The sequence below is a fragment of the Monodon monoceros genome, unplaced genomic scaffold (assembly GCF_005190385.1).
Source record: "Monodon monoceros isolate NGI ecotype Baffin Bay Population unplaced genomic scaffold, NGI_Narwhal_1 Super_Scaffold_18, whole genome shotgun sequence".
NCBI lineage: Eukaryota > Metazoa > Chordata > Mammalia > Artiodactyla > Monodontidae > Monodon > Monodon monoceros.
The window spans coordinates 92,467,688-92,488,476 of NW_021703774.1; the positions used below are offsets into that span (position 1 = coordinate 92,467,688).

Sequence of the window (20,789 nt, forward strand, 5' to 3'; positions counted from 1 at the left end):
TTTCCAGCCACTCTTCCCTTTATTATGCTTCAGCCACAATGGCTTTTTTTTTTCCTGTTTTTCAAACACACTAAATTAGTTCCAGTCATAGAACTTTTCGCATTAGCATTTTCCTTTGCTTGGAACACTCTTCTCCAAGATGTTCATGTCTGGCTCCTTCTTGTCAACAAGATTTCAATTTCCTTGAATATGACTTCCTGGATAAATCTGACATAGCCATCCATGTCTCACATGACTTTGTTTTATTTCTATTATAGTAATCATCACTGATATTTTCTTATTTATTTATTGTTTAGTGCCTGTGTTTTCCCACCACACCATAAATTCTTTGATAGACCCTGACTACCTTATTTACCATTACACCCCTAATACCTTAGAAGAATATATGGCATAAAAGGGGAGCTCACAAAATCTATGCTGAAGAAATGCTTATATCATCTGCTATTTATATTTATATTTTAAAAGAGCTGCTTGATTTCTAGATGAGGACAACTTCTACCACATTTTCTTTAGTGAAGCTCAATATTTTCCAATGATTTTATTCTGGTTCATATAAATGGCATTCATGGTCAGCATTTAGTCTTGGCAGAAATACTAAATTATACACACATGCTACCCATATTTATAAAAGTTATAACCCCTAACAGCTTGGAAACAACCAAAACCCAATGGTTTGGAAGCTTTGAAACTTACCCTCTGATAGCACTGAGGGAGAGTATTTTCCAAAAGGGGAGGAGTTCGCTGCATTAATATTCCAACAGACTCTCTTAAAAGAGGAATAACACTATAGAAAAGGAAGACATCAAACTTATTAAAGCCACATTCTGACAATCCCATCCTGCAAGAAAGTAATAATATACCTCCCAATAGAATATAACAAAGATTTGTCAGAATAATATGAGGAAAAAGAATCCAGCCGTTGCTCCAAATTTTTCATGGGACAAATAAGTTATTCTTTAAAGTAAAAGAGCTAAATGAAATGTATCAATGTATGAAACAATAAACACGCTGAATAGTACTGGAGCATCTAAAATTTAAACACAGCAGTCGTTCAACTGTCATTTATAATATGACTTCAAATGGCTAGAATCTTCAAGGATAATCTATAAAGCATATCATGGCCAACTGGTCCTTAACGTTTATCAAATATTTACATTCATTTATCTGAAGAGTACTGTTAAGGAAAATACAAAAAAAATTAATACAGCATATTAAGTTCATTCATCCAGTGTTTTTCCAACCCGATTATATAACAGTCTTCATTGATTATTAAAAAAAATAGAAGCCTGGATATAATCACAGATCTAGTGAATCAGCACCTCTTGTGATAGGGCCCCAAAATCTGTATGAACTGATGTAATTAGTCCTCAACCAGTATTTGGAAATTATGGCTTTAGGCTACTTGGATGGTTAAATGCACACAAAGCAATTAATAGTGTAATGGTGAGGCTGACTCTAATGCAGTAGTTTTCTAAACCAGCTACATATCAAATTCACCTTAGAGTCTTGTTTGTTGTCATTTCTAACATATTGAATGAGAATCTCTGAGGGAGAGTTGAGGCATCTATGTTTTTAAAAAGCTCTCCAGGGGGAGTCCAATGAGTCAGGGGGTGAGGCACTGCTCTATTGCTTGAAGCAGACTGAGAGGGAAGGTCAAGAATAGCTTCATTACACTTAATAGCTTAAGCCAGTTCTTTCTTTTAAACTTGTAGTATCTCAATATTTCTACAGTAAAACCCCTCCTGATTATAGCTATAGGAGATAGAGATAAAAACAAAACAAAACAAAACATATACCTTTTAAGGAAGGTAGAAGGTGAAGTGTACCTTAAAAGATTAGTAGTACTTCTGACAGACAGAAAAGAAAGAGAAGATATTAATGAAGACACAAAGGAACAGGGACATTGCTTGTCTTGTTCACTCTTATATTCCCAAGGAGGCCTAGTAAAGTGCTGGTCACAAAGTGGGCCCACAATAAATACTTGTTGGTTAAATGAATGATAAATGCATAGATATTAGATGTTTTAGAATCTAGATTAAAGAAAGGAAAGGCCCCAGGGAAGAAATTAGGAGACTGTTCCATACTTTGTGTACAGTGATAAGTATTTGGATAGGGAGGGTAAAAACAGGAAGAGAAACAAATAGGAAAATTAAACAGATACTGAGAGAGATTGAGATATTTAGAAACTGGTGTCCAGGGAAGCAACACCAAGGGCAAGCTTAGAAAACTAAAAGTGTGGAGAGAATAGCAGTAATGAATATAAAAGCTCAATGTAGACAGGAGTTTAAGTCACATTCAAATGAAATTATTCTTCAGTCAGACAGTGATTTACGAGCCAAGAATAATTGGATGCCACCTTTAATTGCTTCTTCTCCCTTAAAACTCTCATGCTCTAAATCACCGAGTTCTCACATGACTTAACATTCTAAACACTTCTAAACTCCATCCCCTCCCTGTCATTCTATTACGTATGTCTACAATAATCTCCATATCACTTCACTTGGATTATTACAACAGCCTCCTAAATGGTCCCTTTACCTCTAGTCTTATTTCCTTAAGTCTGCTGTGATAGGCAGCTTTAAAGATGGATCCCAATGACCCCTGCCTCCCTAGCGTTCATGCTCTCGTGTAATCCCTTCCCCTCGAGTGTGGGCTGGATCTAGTGACTTGCTCCTAATGAGTAAAGTATGGCAAAAGTGACAAGATGTCAATTCTAAATTAAAGTACTCTGGCTTCCATCTTGTTCACCCTCCTCTCTCGCTCTCTCACTTGCTTGCTCAAAGCTGCCACGCTATGAGCTGTCCCATGGAGAGGCCCAGGGCAAGGAACTGAGAGATGCCTCTGGAGAGGAACTAAGACCCTCAGTCCAACAGCCCAAAAGAAACTCAGTACCGTCAACAACCACTTCAGTGAGCTTGGAAGTGGATTCTCCTCCAGATGAGTACTGGAATGACTGTAGCCGGCTGACACCTTGACCGTTAACTTGTTAGAGACCCTGAGCCAGAGCCCAGTTAGCCACGCTTAGGTTCCGGAACCAAGGCAAAGATAATAATGTGTGTTATTTCAGCTACGAGGTTTTTGTGTTAAGTTCTTATGCATTCATAGATAACTAATATAACCATTCTTTACAAAAGCCATTAGACTAATCTACCTAAAATCAGTATCTGACTCTATTCCTTCCCCATTTAAAAAAAATCCATTAAGAGCTCCCTACTGCCTAGGGGATTAAGTGTAAGCTCTTTCACATGGTATATTTTTTTGATCTGCCCTCCTCGGGCTTCACTTCCTATCATTTTTGCTTCACATTTTAAGCTCTCTAAAATGTAAGCATGTTTGTACTTCACTTTCTGCTGTTTTTCCTTTCATGCTCTAGCTCATGCTGTAACCTCTCTAGAATGTCCCTAAACTGCCCTGTAATCTGGCTTCTATTCCTTCTTTAAAATCTCAAGTGTCACCCCTTTTAGGGTATATTCCCTGATCCCAAACTGTCCTCCAAACTGTATAAATGTCCTCTCTGTGCTCCTGTAAAAAATCTGTGATACCTGTGTTAACACTGGAGGAAAAATGGGTGGGAAGCAACTGGAATCGGGGTTAAGGATTTTGACAGTGAAAGAACATCGGTTATTCCTTCATCTAACCTGAAGAGTAGTGTCTGTTTCTATCTACTGTGCTGTTATTAAATAGGTGAGGACACCCTGGATTTACCAAAAAGGCAAAGAAAAACAACACAGTAGAATAATAAGGCATAATTCAACCATTACATTTTTTCTTTCCTCTCTCCATCCTCATTTCTCAGGAAAAAGAAAGGATCAGTCACTAAATGTTTCTATATATCTAATTTACACAATTTTTATGTTTTCCTACTTTCCTTATTGTACTTCTCAGAAAATGAGGCACAAAAATGGTTCCCCTAGAATAACTGTTTGAGAATAAGTTTTAAAAAATTTTTTATACAGCAGGTTCTTATTAGTTATTTATTTTATACATATTAGTGTATATATGTCAATCCCAATATCCCAAATCATCACATCACCACCCCCCCGACAATAAGAAAAGTTTTTCCATGTGCCCACTAAATTTAGCTATTTTGATCATTTCTTCTCCAATCTTTATCTCAAGAAACTCCTAATAATCTGGAGATATCTGAGGTGGAAAAATCACTCAAATGTAAATCATGAGACTTGGGGTTCTAATTCTGCCATTAAATAGCTTCAGGCAAATAGTATAACATTCCAGAGCATCAGTTTTCTCATCTATAGAATGAGGAAGTAGATTAAATATCTAGGCAGTTTCTTCCATCTTTAATTTATTTTCATTCAATAAGAAAAAAAAGGTCAATCTACAAGGAATACTAAGAGAGAATATATTTGGAAATGAAAGAAAATATAAGTTGCCTTTATATTCTAAATAGCAACAACAACAATGCACAACAGCATCATCAAATAAGATACACTTTGCAAATGAATTTAATCTATTACTAATTAGGTAATCCTGCAAATGGATTTTATTACACAATCAATACAAATAAGCAATAATTAAGCACTACATGCTTTGCTTGGCATCAGATTTTCTCGAATCAGATGGAATCTTACTCTAGAGTTGTGGAAATGGAGACCTAGTGCACCAAAGTAACTTGCCCAAGGACATAGCTAGTGAATGGGAGAGCTAGAATAATAAGAACAGGTCTTTTGACTCCAAACTCAATTTTGAAAAGTTCAAGTCAACATTTACTATATGCCTACCATGTGCCAGACATGTGCTAGGCACCAGAAATAAAAAGATAAATAATACACAATGCCTTACCTCAAAGAAATTCACAACTATTGAAAAAGCCTGTAGAGATCAATGGAAATCAGGCAACAAACACTTATTTAGGACCCACCATTTGCAGGAAGGCACATATGAATTCAAAACAACTGTAGATTAAAAGCCTGTATCCAATTTCACTTCCCATGAACTTTTGGTGAACGGTTTTTTTATTAGTATGTTGACAACTTACTTTTAAACATACCTTTAAAAATAAAAAGTATAACTTTCAAAATAAAGTGGGGGAAAAAGGAATAGAAGAGAACATGGACTCTACTGTAACAGAAGGCATGCAATATGAGCAATGATATTACTTAAGCAATAGTTGTAAAATATCACCTTGCAAACAACTTTTAAAATATTTATTGTCTTAGAATACCTAGGGCTAGTCTAGCTTTCCCTGCAAAGAGCTAAAACACAATTAATATAAAAGAGTTGAGTCCAATCTAAAATAATCCTTAAGGAGATCAGCTTTAAAACATTAAAGACATTCCCTTAATACAGTCTCTTAATAAGTCACCCAAAATAACCATCTACAAATTTATCCAAACCTTTGTTCAAATTTTTGTGTTAACCCATGTGTGTTGCCTTTCAAAGACTGCTACGCTCTTGTAAGAACAACAACAATAACAACAACTAGTATGGCCCTTTTTCTCCTAAAGTTTACTTTCACCTGTGGCACTTAGTTTGAGGATTCTAGAACTGGTGAAGTTCCATGATCACAGATTACACACTATTAGAGTTAACAGAGGGGACTTCCCTGGTGGCACAGTGGTTAAGAATCCGCCTGCCAACACAGGGGACACAGGTTCAAGCCCTGGTCTGGGAAGATCCCACATGCCGCAGAGCAACTAAGCCCATGCACCACAACTACTGAGCCTGCGCTCTAGAGCCTGCGAGCCACAACTACTGAGCCCACGTGCCACAACTACTGAAGCCCGTGCGCCTAGAGCCCATGCTCCTCAACAAGAGAAGCCACCACAACGAGAAGCCCGCACACCACAACGAAGAGTAGCCCCCGCTCGCCGCAACTGGAGAAAGCCCACGAGCAGCAAAGAAGACCCAACACAGCCAAAAATAAATAAATAAATTTATAAAAAAAGAATTAACAGAGAATTTAGAGATCACTCATTTTAACACAATTCAAGAACCATAATGCAGATAAATATTTTAATAATAAAATTAATGTTAGAAGCAAGCATCTATTTTAAAATAACTAAATAAAAGATATAACTGATATGTATAAGGAAATAATATATAGAGAGTGTACCAACAGGTTCTTACTGATTTTGTTATACTATAAAATTTGGAATGGTTGCCTACTTAGGTAGAATTTTAATAAAATATTTACATTCAACAGCAGCAAGCATTTCACCAAAGCACATGGAAGCATCACACTAATTTTCTCCAATAATAATTTTAAAATATTGTTAAGAATTTCAGATGTAGGAGCTATATAACTAGGTTATGAAACTGGGGTGGAGAGAAAAAGGTGCTTGCTAAATTACATGGTGATAAGCAATTTAGAACCAAAGCCAATTTCTATAACAATCTCAGAGGTCATAAAAATGTAAAAGAAACCTGTAGAAACTCTATTTTTGCTCTTTAAAAATTGTGTTTAGCTCAGGAGTTTACGCCCATATTTTTCTGATTAACTATTGTAATAGGGAATCATAAAATAGATTTTAGCATGGATCTATCTAGCCATAATGAAAGGATATGGGGAAAAAGACAAACTCAGCAAATTCCTGACTGAGCTAAGACTTAGAGCTGCATCCAAACCCAGAAAGTAAGCATTTGGAAACAATTAGAGGTTCACTTCTGGTTGACTAACTCAATTCTAGCTTTAACAGTGAAATAGCATTTTCCTAGCATATATAAAAAGAATGAGTCATTAGGTACATGAGTTCACCAGTAAAACATGGTAATAGTTTTATTCCTCAAAACCTGAAGATAAATCAAATTTACAATCATACACTTAAAATTAATATGAAAGCTTAAATGTTAGCAGATTAAATAAGCAACAGTTATTACTCTTTATTGCCAGTAACTTTGTAAATGAAATAATACTAAATCTTACTTCAAAAGCAGCATATTTAGTGAGTCTCACCATTTCAACAGTACATAAAATTATCTAGCAATAATTATAAACAAACCAAACCAAAGAAAAGGGTATACATTATGAAAACTTTTGAAGAACAGACTGGTGACAATCATAATCATTAACAATAAAAAATTTCAGAGAGTTGAAACTATTACTTAGATCTGAGAATAAATATTAATAATAATTAAAAAATAATTACTGATTCAACTTTTTTGAATTGGCTAATGGGCTTAAGTCCTCCTGCATATTACCAGTGGTTCTTATAATCTACAAGCGTATAGGTAGCTGTACTTTATAAAAGAACCCGTAAATTTAAAGGTCTAGTATATATCATATACTCGAAAATGTTTAGTGGACAAAAAAAACCAAAGAAAATTGGCCCCCCCAAAGCAATGTATTCTGCATTCAGACATGGTGGTCCTATGACAAGCTGTAAATATGCAGTCATATTTACACAAATACAATGATTCCGTAGTAAAAAACAATTACCCATTAACCCAGAATTTCATGAGCCTAATATAGAACAGATAACCCAGAACCACAGGAATTGTGGTTCGCCTTATAATTATTCTGAGTTTCTGAAACCTATGGTTTAAATCAACGCATATTTACAGAGTACCTACTTTACTCAATAATGGAGACAGTAAGATATCCTAAAATACCCCTAGAACTTAGAGCCAAAGTCATGAAAAGGTCACTCTTTTCCTTAAACTTCTGGAACTTAGTTATAACACTTAATGCATTTGGTCTTTGGACTGAAACCATTAGTAAATAATGTCGTTAGTAAATAGTAATGTCTTTGTTTAGACAACACTTAATAGTTTTTAAAGTATTTAATAAATTTTTTCCAATTTGATCCTCACAACAACCTTAAGTAACTTTCAGAAAATGCTGGAATCACAGATGTAAGCAAGATCATAAGAGATCATTTAGGCCAACCCCCTCATTTTACAGAAAAGAAAACCATCTCAGAGAGATTAAGACAACTTGTTCTTTGTTACACACTGGTAAGTGGCAGAGTTGGGTGGGATAACTCCAAGACTAAAGCTCTCTGCACTACACTGCAGAGTCTCATCATGATTGAGTCCTCTGGAGTCAGAGACCATATTATATTCTTTTAATTCCCAGTGCCCAGCACAGTGTATGGAATATAATAAGTGCTTGACATATGTCTGCTGAATGCATAGTCTATTTTAAAATTTCAAACACTAGAGGAAGATTATTAAAATGTAAAACATCCCTTGTTTGACATGACTTTCAACCCTTCACAATAACAGCTAAATAACAAAACAAGAAAAGAGCCCCTCAATTTAGTCATTTCCCCAAAAGAATCTCCAATAAATAGAAGCAAAAGTATCTTATTCTCTATTCAAGTATAGGTGAGAAAGAGTTAATTACACTTAGGCAGAAGCAATCAACATTCCCAGCTCTTGATGTGCAATTTGTTATCTTAATAAAGTCTCTTTATTCTAATGAATAAGAATATTCTCATAAATAAGAAACTAAAATCACACCAACAATATAAAGTAAAAAAAAAATTACTAAGTGACACATATGTATCCATGAAGAGCAAAGGTGCAAATAAATAAGAAAAATGAATGAAAATTCATAATACCCTGTCAAGAGGGAGGGAAATGGGGAAAAACAATGGAATAAAAGAAGTAAGAAGAGAGGACTTCCCTGGTGGCGCAGTGGTTAAGAATCCACCTGCCAATGCAGGGGACATGGGTTCGAGCCCTGGTCCGGGAAGATTCTACATGCCGCGGAGCAACTAAGCCCGTGTGCCACAACTACTGAGCTTGCACTCTAGAGCCCATGAGCCACAACTACTGAAACCATGTGCCACAATTACTGAAGCCTGCGTGCCTAGAGCCTGTGCTCTGCAACAAGAGAAGCCACTGCAACGAGAAGTCCATGCACTGCAATGAAGAATAGCCCCCGCTCACTGCAACTAGAGAAAGCCCGCGCACAGCAACGAAGACCCAAGGCAGCCAAAAATAAATAAATAATTTTTTTAAAAAAAGGAAAAGCAGGGGCTTCCCTGGTGGCGCAGTGGTTGAGAGTACGCCTGCCGATGCAGGGGACACGGGTTCGTGCCCCGGTCCGGGAAGATCCCACATGCTGCGGAGCGGCTAGGACCGTGAGCCATGGCTGCTGAGCCTGCGCGTCCGGAGCCTGCGCGTCCGGAGCCTGTGCTCCGCAACGCGAGAGGCCACAACAGTGAGAGGCCCAAGTACCGCAAAAAAAAAAAAAAAAAAAAAAAAAAAAGGAAAAGCAGAGAAAAAGGTGAAAGGATTAAAAAAAAAAAGAAAAAGACGAGGACAAAGAGCACCACAAGATATACATAGTTTTGAGAGAAGACTGGAATAAATCTTCTTATTCTTATTAAATATGGTAACGTTTGTATTGAAAAGATCATGAGACTTGGAGGTACCACCCCATTACCTCTGCAACTCACTGAAAGCAGTGGCGAGGCTAAGATGGACAAAGGCAGGAGATGACGCTCTTTAAGGAAATCTGCATTTTAAAAAGTACAGCATTGAAGAAACAGGATTTTATTTAGGAAAACCAGATAAGAGGGCAAGAAATATTTATTAATCACTTCAGTGATCACAAGTTTTAACTCAGAACAAAAAGGCCTTAAGATCAGCACGAAAAATCCAAGAGGAATGGGACCAGAGTGCTGATCAAATACCTAGGTTCTACAAGGCTATTAGGAATCTGAGCTAAACAGTGTCTATCTGGTTTTAGGTTAAGCAATTAACACACAATGCTTGCCAAGTGGCAGGTCTGTTCTAGGCTTGGTATACCTTAACCTATTTAATCCACATATAGCAAATTATGAGGAAGATACAACTATCATTGCCACTTTAAAGATGAAAAATTGAGGCTAAGTGGCTTGTCCAAGGTCACACAGATAAAAAGTAGAAACAGGATTTGAACCCAGGCAGTTTTGCTCCACAGTAAATGCTCTTAACTTCTCTGCAAGACTCCTTCCAACTAAGTCATCAGGGTGGCTTTGCGAGTGCTCCCAAAACACCTTTACCCAAAGGAGAATTCTGACATTAGGAAATGCTGACCTTCAAAGTGTATAGGAGGCCTGGACCACAAAAAGAAATTTAAAAGCTCTGGAAAAGATGATCAGTAATAACAATATGAAAGTTTTCTGCCATCTGAGAGCTGACTGGTAAAGTCAAAAGTTGAACAGAAGCAAACCCCTGACACCTAGTTTCTGTTCTGGACCCATCCTCAATGATAACTTCCAAAGTCACATGTCTGAGAAGCAAACCTAACATAGGAAATGAAAAGCAAAGGAAAAAGTACTCTTATTTGCTTACCCAAATTAAGCTTAAAATACCACTGTGAGAGTATAATTTTTATTAAATATCTCAAAGTAGGTTTCTAATTGCTACAGTGCTATATTGGATGCTGACTACATTAAAATATTTAGTTACTGAGGTAGGAATAGAAATCATGTTTTCAAAGGATAAACTAAGCAAGAGAACAGAGTAACAAGTGCAGACTATACCTAGTGGTGGAGAATTTCAAATTAATTACACACAAATTAACAATGAACAATGAATAATCAAAGGGACGAATAGTTTTTCTTTTGGCAGGAGTAAATTAAGAGTAGAAAAAACTTAATATGCTTTCAAGCTTTTAAATTTTACTTTTATTTTTTTAAAGGCTAAAAATGTCTATGATTCCGAAGTCAAAAGTATATTTAAAATATACTTCAAAGTCTCACTTCTAATCCCTTCCCTCTGCCTAGAGGTAACTATATTTATCATATTTGTTTTTGGTTTATTCTTTGTGTTTCTTTTCAAAATTATAAGAAAACATGCAGATTATATGTGTTCTCTTCTCCTTATGGAAAAGGTAATAGTGCTACTTTTTGCCTATCTTATGCTATACTCCTATATATCATTTGCTATATATCAAGTGCTATTTTGTTTTCTTAACAATACATCTTGAAAATAACACCACATTACCATATAGAGATATTCCTTATTCTTTTTTATTATTATTATTACGGTAAAAAACATGTAACACTAAATTTATCATCTTAACCATTTTTAAATATATAGTTCAGTAGTGTTAAGTAACATTGTTGTGCAAAAGATCTCTAGAACTTTTTCACACTGCAACACTGAAACTCTTTACCCATTAAACACTATAATTCCCATCCCTCCTGCCCCAGCCCTTGGCAACCACCTTTCTACTTTGTTTCCACAATTTTAACTACTTTATATATTTCATATGAGTAGACTCATACAATATTTGCTCTTTGGGATTGGATTATTTAGCTTAGCATAATGTCCCCGAGTTTCATCCATAATGTAGTGTGTGACAGACCTTCCTTCTTTTTAAAGGCTACATAATATTCCATTGTATGTATGTACATTTTCTTTATCCATTCATTTGTTGACAGATATCTGGGTTACTTCTACCTCTTGGCTATTGTGAATAATGCTGCAATGAACATGGATATATGAATATCTTTTTGTGATCCTGCTCTGAGTTCTTTTGGACATGTACCCAGAAGTGGAATTGCTAGATCATATGGTACTCTATTTTTAACTTTCCATAACGGTGGCATCATTTTACATTCCTATTAACAGTGCACAAAGGCTCCAAATTCTCCACATCCTTGCCAACACTTATTATCTATTCTTTTGATAGTAGACATCCTGATGGGTGTGAGGTGATGTCTTATCATTTTGATTTGCATTTCCCTAGTGATTAGTAACACTGAGCATCTTTTTACGTGCCTATTGGCCAGGTGTAAATCTTCTTTGGAGAAATGTTTATTAAAATCCTTTGCTTATTTTTAAATTGGTTTATTTTGTTGTTGTTGTTGAGTTGTAGACTTTCCTTGTATATTCTGAATATTAACATCTTACAAGATATATATGACTTGCAATTATTTGCTCCAATTCCATAGGTTGCCTTTTCACTCTGCTGATTGTTCCTTTTGATGAGCTGAAGTTCTTAAGCTTGGTAAAGTCCAATTTGTCTATTTTTTGCCTGTCTTCTTTGGTTAGTATTCAAGAAATCATTCCTAAAACCAATATTCTGAAACTTTTCTCCTAGGAGAAAAGTTTTTGTCTAGGAGTTTAATAGTTTTAGATCATATGTTTAAGGTCTTTAATCCATTTTGAGTTAATTTTTTTATGTGGTGTAAAGTAAGGGGCCAACTTCATTATTTTGCATGTGGATATCCATTTTCTCAAAACCATTTGTTGAGGAGACTGCTTTATCCCCATTGTGTAGTCCAGGCACCCCTGTCAAAAATCATTTGGCTATATATATGCAAATGTTTACTTCTGGGCTCTTTATCCAGTTTACTGGTCTATATATCTGTCTTTATGCCAGGACCACACCATCTAAATTACTGTTTCTTTGTTGTTATGTTTTGAAATCAGGGAGTGTAAGGCCTCCAACTTTGTTCTTCTTTCTTAAGATTGTTTTGGCTATCATAGTCTCTTCACATTCCATACAAGTTTTAGTATTTTTTAAAAATCTATTTCTGAAAAAAAAAAATGTCATTAGGATTTTGATAGGGATTGCACTGAATCTGTAGATGACTTTGGGCAGCATACACATTTCAACAATATTGAAGTCTTCTGATCCATGCATGAGATGTCTTTCCATTTATTTATATCTTCTTTGATTTCTTTTAGCAATGCTTTATGGTTTACAATGTACACATGTTTCACCTCCTTGGTGGAATTTATTCTTAAGTATTTTATCCTTTTTGGTGCTATGGTAAATGGGATTGTTTTTAAATTTTCCTTTTCTGATTGGTCATTGTTATTATATAAGAATGCAACTGGGTTTTGAGTGCTGATTTTGTATTCTGCAACTTTGCTGAATTCTTTTATTAGTTCTAACAGTTTTTGTGTGTATGTGTAATCTAGGATTTTCTACATATAAGATCATGTCATGTGTGAACAGGGGTAATTGTAATATTTCTTTTCCAATTTGTATGCCTTTTCTTTTTCTTGTCTGATTGCTCTGGCTAGAACTTTCAGTACTATGGCAAATGGTAGTGGGAAAATTGGGCATCCTTGCCTTGTTCTTGATCTTGGAGGAAATGTTTTCATTCCTCCCCAGGTGTGGGTTTTTCACATATGGCTTTTATTATGTTGAAGTAGTTTCCTTCTAGTCTTGGTTTGTTAGTGTTTTTAATCATGAAAGGGTGTTGAATTTTGTCACTTTTCTGCATTGTTTGAGATGACCACATCTTTTCTTCCTTCATTTTGTTCATATGGTGTATAATACTGATTGATTTTCATTATGTTGAACCATCCTTACGTTCCAAGTATAAATCTCCCCTAGTCATGGTGTATGATGCTTTTAATGTGCTATTGAACTTGGTTTGCTACTGTTTTGCTTAGGATTCTTAAATCAACACTCATCAGGGATACTGGGTGTATAGTTTTCCTGTTGTGTCTTTGTCTGGTTTTGATATCCAGTTAATGCTGGCCTCATGAGTTTGGGATTCTCCTCTCCTCTTCAATTCTCTAGAATAGTTTGAAAAGAACTGGTACTAACACTTCTTTAAATTTTTGGTAAGATTCACCAGTGAAACCGTCTGATCCTGGGCTTTTCTTTGTTGAGAGTTTTTCGATTACTGCTTCAATCTCCTCACTAGTAATAGGTTTGTTCACATCTTTAAAATTTCTTCATGATTCAGCAGTGGTAGGTTGTATGTTTCTAGAAATTTATCAATTTCTTCTAGGTTATCCAATTTGTTGGCATACAACTGTTCATAGTAGTCCCCTATAGTTCTTTTTATTTCTGTGATATCAGTTGTAATATCTCCTATTTCATTTCCTATTTTAGATATTTGAGTCTTTTTTTTTCTTAGGTGGTCTAGCAAAGTTTTATCAATTTTGTTGATCTTTTCAAAAACCCAACTCTAGGTTTTGTTGACTTTTTTCTATTGTTTTTCTATTCTCTATTTCATTTATCTCTGCTCTAACCTTTAGTATTTCCTTCCTTCTGCTGACTTCGAGTTTAGTTTGTTCTTTTTCTAGCTCCTTGAGTTGTAAGGTTAGGTTGTTGACCTGAGATCTTTCTTTCCTTTTTAAAAAATGTATGTGTTTATAGCTATGAACTTCCCTCTTTGTACTGCTTTTGCTGAATCCCATATGTTTTGGTATGTTGTGTTTTTATTTGTTTTCATTTGTCTCCATATATTTTCTAAATTCTCTTGTGATTTCTTCCTTGATCCATTGGTTGTTAAAGAGCCTGTTGTTTAATTTCCACATATTTTTGGATTTTCAAGTTTTCCTTCTGCTATTGATTTCTAGTTTCATTCCACTGTGGTCAGAGAAAATATTTTATATAATTTCAATGTTCTAAATTTTGTTAGGACCTCTTTTGTGACATGACATATCTTCTTTCTGGGAGAATGTTCCATGTGCGCTTGAGAAGAATGTGTATTCTGCTGTAGTTGGGTCAGGCTCAACAACAACCTGTTAGGCCCAACTGGTCTATAGTGTTCAAGTCTTCTCTTTCCCTATTGAGTCTCTAATGAATGACAGATTGATTTCCTAGTTCCTCTAAGGTACTGAAGTCTCCTACTATTACTATGTTGCTGTCTATTTCTCCCTTTTTGTCAATGTTTGCTTTATATATTTGGGTGCTCTCATGTTAGCAGCATATGTATTTACAATTGTTATATCTTCCTGGTGAATTGACCCTTTTATCCTTACAATGTTTCTTCTTTGTCTCTTGTGACAGTTTTTGTTGTCTATTTTGGCTAAGTATGGCTACCACTGCTCTCTTCAGGTTCCTGTTTGTATGAAGTATCTTTTGCTACCCTTTCACTTTTAGTCTATGTGAGTCCTTATAGCTAAAGTGAATATCTTGTAGGCAGAATAAAGATGAATCTTTTTTTCTTAAAATCCATTCAGCCAGTCAATGTTTTTGAAATGGTATGTTTAATCCCTTTACATATAATTACTGGCATGGAAGGACTTACTATTACCATTTTGTTCAGTTTTCTGTCTATCTTGTAGCTTTTTCATCTCTCTTTCCCTTTTTTCCCTCTTTTACTTCTTCATTTGTGTTTCATTGATTTTTTGTAGTGACATGTTCTGGTTCCCTTCTCATTTCCCCTTTGTGTATATTCTATTAATATTTCCCTTGTGGTTATCACTGCATGTGACAAGTTGCTCTTCTTTTGCTGCTTTCAAGATTCTCATATTATATGTAACTTTTGACAGCTTGATTATGATGTGCCTCAGTGTAGGTTTCTTTATATTATATTTATCCAAGTTGAAGTTCTTTACATTTCTTGAATTTGTATATCTGTTTTTCTTCTTAGATCTGGGAAAGTTTCTTTAGCTAGGTATTCTGCACCTTTCTCTCTTTCTTTACTTTCTGAGACTCCCATAATGCATTTATTGTTCTGCTTGTCCATAAATCCCTCAGGCTCTCCTCATTTTTTTTCTTCTTTTCTTTTACTCCTCTGCCTCAATAATTTTTGTTAAGTCCTGCCTTCAATCTCACTGATTCTTTCTTCTGCCTAGTCAAATCTGCTGTTGAGGCCCTCCAGTGAAATTTTCAATTCAGTTATTGTTGTTCTTTTGTTTGGCTCTTCTCCACAGTTTCTATCTCTTCGATGATATTCCCATTTTGTTCATGCACCATTTTCCTGATTTTGTTTAGTGTCTACCTGCGCTTTCTTTTAATTAATTGGGAATCTTTATGATGCTAATTTTGAATTCTTCATCTGGCAATTCATATGTCACCTTTTTTCAGGTTTGGTTTCTGGATATCTAATTGTTTCCATGGTTGGCTGTTTCTTTGTATGTCTTATTTTTCATTGTTGGGATTTCAGCACCTTAAGAATCAGTCAACTTTCCAGATTTTGTGGTCTGGTTTCATGCAGGGAGGACTTACTCTATATAGCCTGGCTGGAGATTCAGGAGACCTCTCAAGTCTTTTCTGGTACATGCCCTCTCTGAGCTTGCGTATGTAACCTCCTATTTGAAAAAGGATGCTGGCTCCTATTCAAGAGCTCCTCCTGGTGTCTATCTGTAATACTGCTGCCTCCTGGAGCTGTAGTAAATCACAGTCCTGGAGTTCCACCTAGTGTCTGTCTGTGATACTGCAGACTGTAATGCACAACTGACGTCTGTTCCCAGGGATGCCCAACCAAGGCACCGATTTTTGTCAATACTTGGATACAAGCAAGACAAATCTCTCAGGCAGCACCACCCTAAAAGTCAGTTAATGTTAAACTCCTTTCCCCCGCAGGAATATGGGAATTGGAGGTTTCCTCCCAAACAGTCCACCATGTGCAGGCTTGGGTGGTGGGAGTGGTTATGAGGAGAGAAAGTGGGGAGTGTCATGAATTTCCTGTCAAGCTTCCATGTGGTTGGCTTTCCATTAGCCTGGTGTGCAGGAAACTTTTAACTAGTTTCTGGATTTCTCACAGAGGTATTTTGTCAGTTTGTTGTGTTAAATCTGTCTCCATGGAGGAAAGAGAGTCTAGGGCTTCCTATTATGCCATCTTGCTGATTATACTTCCTGTCTCCCTTTATTCTTTATTTTTAGGGATACATAGAAGTCCCTTACTGACATATGTGTTCTTTCCAATCTTTGGCACAAACACATAAAATCACAAAGAATGGCCTTAAAATATATCTTTATGTATTTTTGCCAATTTATCTTTAGGATACATTCCTAGAAGTGGGACTACTTAATCAAAGGTAAACATACATTTAATTATGCTAGATGTTTGTCAAAGTTCTCTCCACAGAGATAGTACCACTCTCATTTCTATCAGCAATGTATGAGAGTACTTATTTTACCTACAGCCTTGCCAAAAGATTATGCAAATTTTTGGATATTTATCCACCTGATTGGTGAGAAGTGGTGTTACAATATAGTTTTAATTTGCATTTCTTTTTTATAAGTGAGGCTTAACTACTTTTACATGTTTAAAAGTCATCTGTATTTCTTTTCCTTTGAACTAAATGACCTTATACTTTTGCCCATTTTTCTATCAGGCTTTTAATTTAATTTTTATTTTTAAGAGTGCTCTCTATATTAGGGAGGTTAGCCCTTTATGATCTAAGTGGCAAATATTTATCCCAATTGATTATGCATTTTGACTTCCCTTATGGTGCTCTTTTTTTCTATGCCAAAGTTTTTTTTTTTTTAAATGTAACTTAATTCATCAATCTTTTCTCTCACTGATTCTAGGTTTTGAGCCATAGCTGTTCCCCTAATATTCCCATGTTGTAAAAATAATTCAGACATGCTTTTTTTCTAGTATTAGCATGGGTTCGAGTTTTACTTTTAGAGCTCCAATCCATTTAGAATTTATCCAGGTAACAGTATGAGGTACAGTTCCAAATTTATCTTTCTCCACATGGTTGGTTATCCAGTTAGTAGAAAGCTCATCTTTGCCCCACTGACTCAAAATGCTGCCTTTATCCCTATAAAATTTCTATTTGCATATAAATCTATTTCTGGAATTTCTAATCTGCTCCATTAGTCTGTTTGCTTTTTTAGGCATCTCACTATTTTAATTGTAAAGGCTTGGGGTTTCCCTGGTGGTCCAGCGGTTAAGCCTCCATGCTACTAATGCAGGGGGCCTGGGTTCAATCCCTGGTCAGGGAACTAGATCCCGCATGTTGCAACTAAAGATCCTGCATGCCAAATGGAAGATCCCGCACATGGCAACAAAGATCCACGTGCCACAACTAAGACCCAGTGCAGCCAAATAAATAAATATTTTTTAAAAAAAAAACTGTGAAGGCTTTACACTTTACATCTTCTTTTTCAAGGTTTTCTTGGCTATTCCTCCTGCTTCTTTGTTTTTCCTTATAAACTTTAAATTCAACTTTTATTACCTCCCCTCTAGAAAAAAACCTGTTGGTATTTTTATTAGAATAGTTTAAAATTTATAAATAAGAGTTAACATGTTTATAATGTTGATTCTTTAAAAACACCATAATTGACCAAAAAAAGGCTCTGTTCAAGTCTATTTTTGTTTTTTAGAAGTGTTTAAATCTTTTCTCCTACAAGTTTTACACACTGTGTCTCTAGATTGTCTTTGTTATTGCTACTGAAAAGGTGTCTTCTCTTTAATTGTAACATTCAACTGGATTTTGCTTATATATAAAGGGTACTAATTTTATACATTAGTTTTGCAACTGTAACTTTACTAAATTACCTGTTTGTCATAGTTTTTCCATTGAATCTTAGAGGGTTTAAAGAAATATAGTCATATATTTTACATAAAAGAATAATCTCTTCTTTCCAATTTTTAAGTCTCAAATACTTTCTCTTATCTAATGTTATTGGCTTATGATCACTAATACATTACCACACTTGCTCTGTTCCTTCTAATATTTCTAAGGCTGTCTGCCAGCCTTTCTTAATTGGGATCCCTCTTCTGAACCATTGAACACAAAATGATTTCAGTGACTATTTCTCAATGCCCGCAAGAATAGTACATAACCAGTACTTTTCCAGATGCAGAGGTGAAGTTAATAACTGCATACAAATGGATACTTTACGGCATTAGGGTATTCTCTCCCAGAATGCTGGTTGAGAAAAGCTGTTAGACTATTCAGTATTTATAAATGCTCTTACTAACTATGATGGTTTTACATGTGATTAAAAAATACAATTACCATACAATAATATTCCCATATGTTTGATTTTACAATATGAGTACCAACAGCAAGTTAAAATCTTGGGAAACTATTTATTTTTATCTTAGTCCCAAAAGTATAGTACACAAATTATAACCACTTGAAAGACAAACCACAAAGGAAATTGTTAGGCAACACCCAAAACCATTCTCGAAAAAAAAAATCTGTAATTTCTCATATATATATAATTATTTGAAGATATGGTAGCATATTACTTGTTTAAAAAAATGCTTTTTTGACTTAATATAGGCTACAAATAATTATCTATTTAACCACAAAATCAACAAGGTTTATCAAAATCAGTATCTGATCCAAATCCTGTATTCTTGAACAATGATAACCATCTAGATAATCATTTAGAATTTCAACTTTATAAATTTTGTTTCATTACTGTATATTCTTTCCATTTCATACTGCAGCTTATGACCACTACCTGTTATTTCTAAAGCCTGTACCTTGGTTTGCTTCTAAAAGTTGGGCTATTTTTTCCTTCTATATGATAATAAATAAATATATTATTTGAAATACTTTTGCCCCTAACAAAAAGACAATTTCTTTTTTTAAGAAAAGTTTTCTTTGTATTTACAAATGATTAGTGAAAGTCACAGAGCAGCACAAGATAGTATCTTTTGAGTTGCAGAAAACTGATTAAAGAAAAAAAAAAGGCTTCAGAAATACCACACCAGTAACAAAGCTTTTTTCTGCATCCTGTTTATGTATTTTTTCCCATCATGCACAGGTACCCTTTTTATTTAAGTGAATCAAAAATCAAGCTACAGATTTATGTAGCTTTTAAATCACAGTGCAATTCAAAGCTACAACTAATTGTTCAGATTTCTGTTCTCTAAGTTATGAACCCACTTTCCATTCCAATTCAACTTACTAAGGGGGGGAAAAAAGTGAAATCACACTGAAATCTCCTATATTTTCAGATGATAAAAGATTATACTCTTGCTCTTATACTCAATCTCCTGCTTTTCACTGGGAAAAAAAAAATCCATCACAGTACAACCGAGTTTCACACAGAAGTTTAAATTACCCTTTGCATGTTAGGAAATGTTTAGAGAAAAAATGTCTTTTTCTAGGAAATCACTTTCACTTGCAAGTGATACTGCAACACTGGGCAGCCTAGAAGGGACAGATATCTATTTCATGGCACATTCTCAATTGAGGAACATTTAGATCTAGAGAATATATAAAGAGTACCATTATTTCTCTTGTTTTTAGTGAACTGAGAATATATGAAAAAATTAACGGTAAGGAAAATTACTTCTCTAATACTCCATTTTGTTGAGTGCTTAAAAATTTTAATCTACTTCCTAAAATTAGCTTTGACTAATTAGACAAACTCTTAATCAATTTGAGAAGTGTCTCAAAGTTATCTGCTTGCAAATATTTCATTATCATGTAAATATTTAAGTAAAATAAGTTTGCTTTCTTAACAGAAAAACAGACTGAACTGGAATGTCTTAATTTTGTACTTTGGAGCTACCTTGGTTTTTACTGCCTGCCATTAAAAAAAAAAATATATATATATATATATATGCATATATATATATATATGCTTTTAAAAGGCAAAGTCACAATTATTGATTTACTTTAGAAAAACTAGGAAAGAAGAATTTTAAAATTACATCACCCAGAGAGATCCAATTAACATTTAGGGATATATATATATTTTTTTCCCCCATCCTACATGTAAAGAGAAATATATAACTTCAGATATGGACTGTTTACAATAATGACTCATACTTATGCATTGCCCTGTATCTTGTCATTTATTGTCACTGAATTAAGACCTTGCTACCTAATAAATCATCCCCAAACTTTATTGCCTTAAAACAATAACTGTACTATTATCTTTCATCTAGAACCTGCGAATGCTCTACTACTGACCAAACTTAATAAATCAGCACATGTAGTAGAAACTCAATAATGGAAAAAAAGAAAAGGCCTAAAAATGACTAAAGAAATACTGTTAAAGTGATAACGTGACCCCTGCATGTTGTGATCCCGACTGATCTTTCTTGACTTCTTTATATTTTCATCATTTCCCAAGTTTTCTATAATGACTACATATTTATTATTAGAAAAAGCTAAAAAATTTTTCTTACTCAGAATATAATCTTGTATACATGATACAGATAAAAATACTATATATTATATATATATATATATATATATATAAATAAAAA

General features: G+C 34.8%; 1 protein-coding gene across 3 annotated transcripts in view; it reads right to left on the bottom strand.

Annotated features, from left to right (window-relative positions):
• Positions 1 to 20,789, bottom strand: part of SLC30A7 (solute carrier family 30 member 7) — a 77,071-nt gene that overhangs the window by 15,898 nt on the left and 40,384 nt on the right. For 2 of the 3 annotated variants that reach the window (XM_029230739.1, XM_029230740.1), the window contains exon 9: positions 694 to 784. The exons of the other annotated variant lie outside the window; for it this stretch is intronic. In XM_029230739.1, coding sequence (XP_029086572.1) covers positions 694 to 784 — 91 coding nt within the window. The remainder of the gene's footprint in view (positions 1 to 693; positions 785 to 20,789) is intronic. 3 annotated transcript variants of the gene reach the window in all.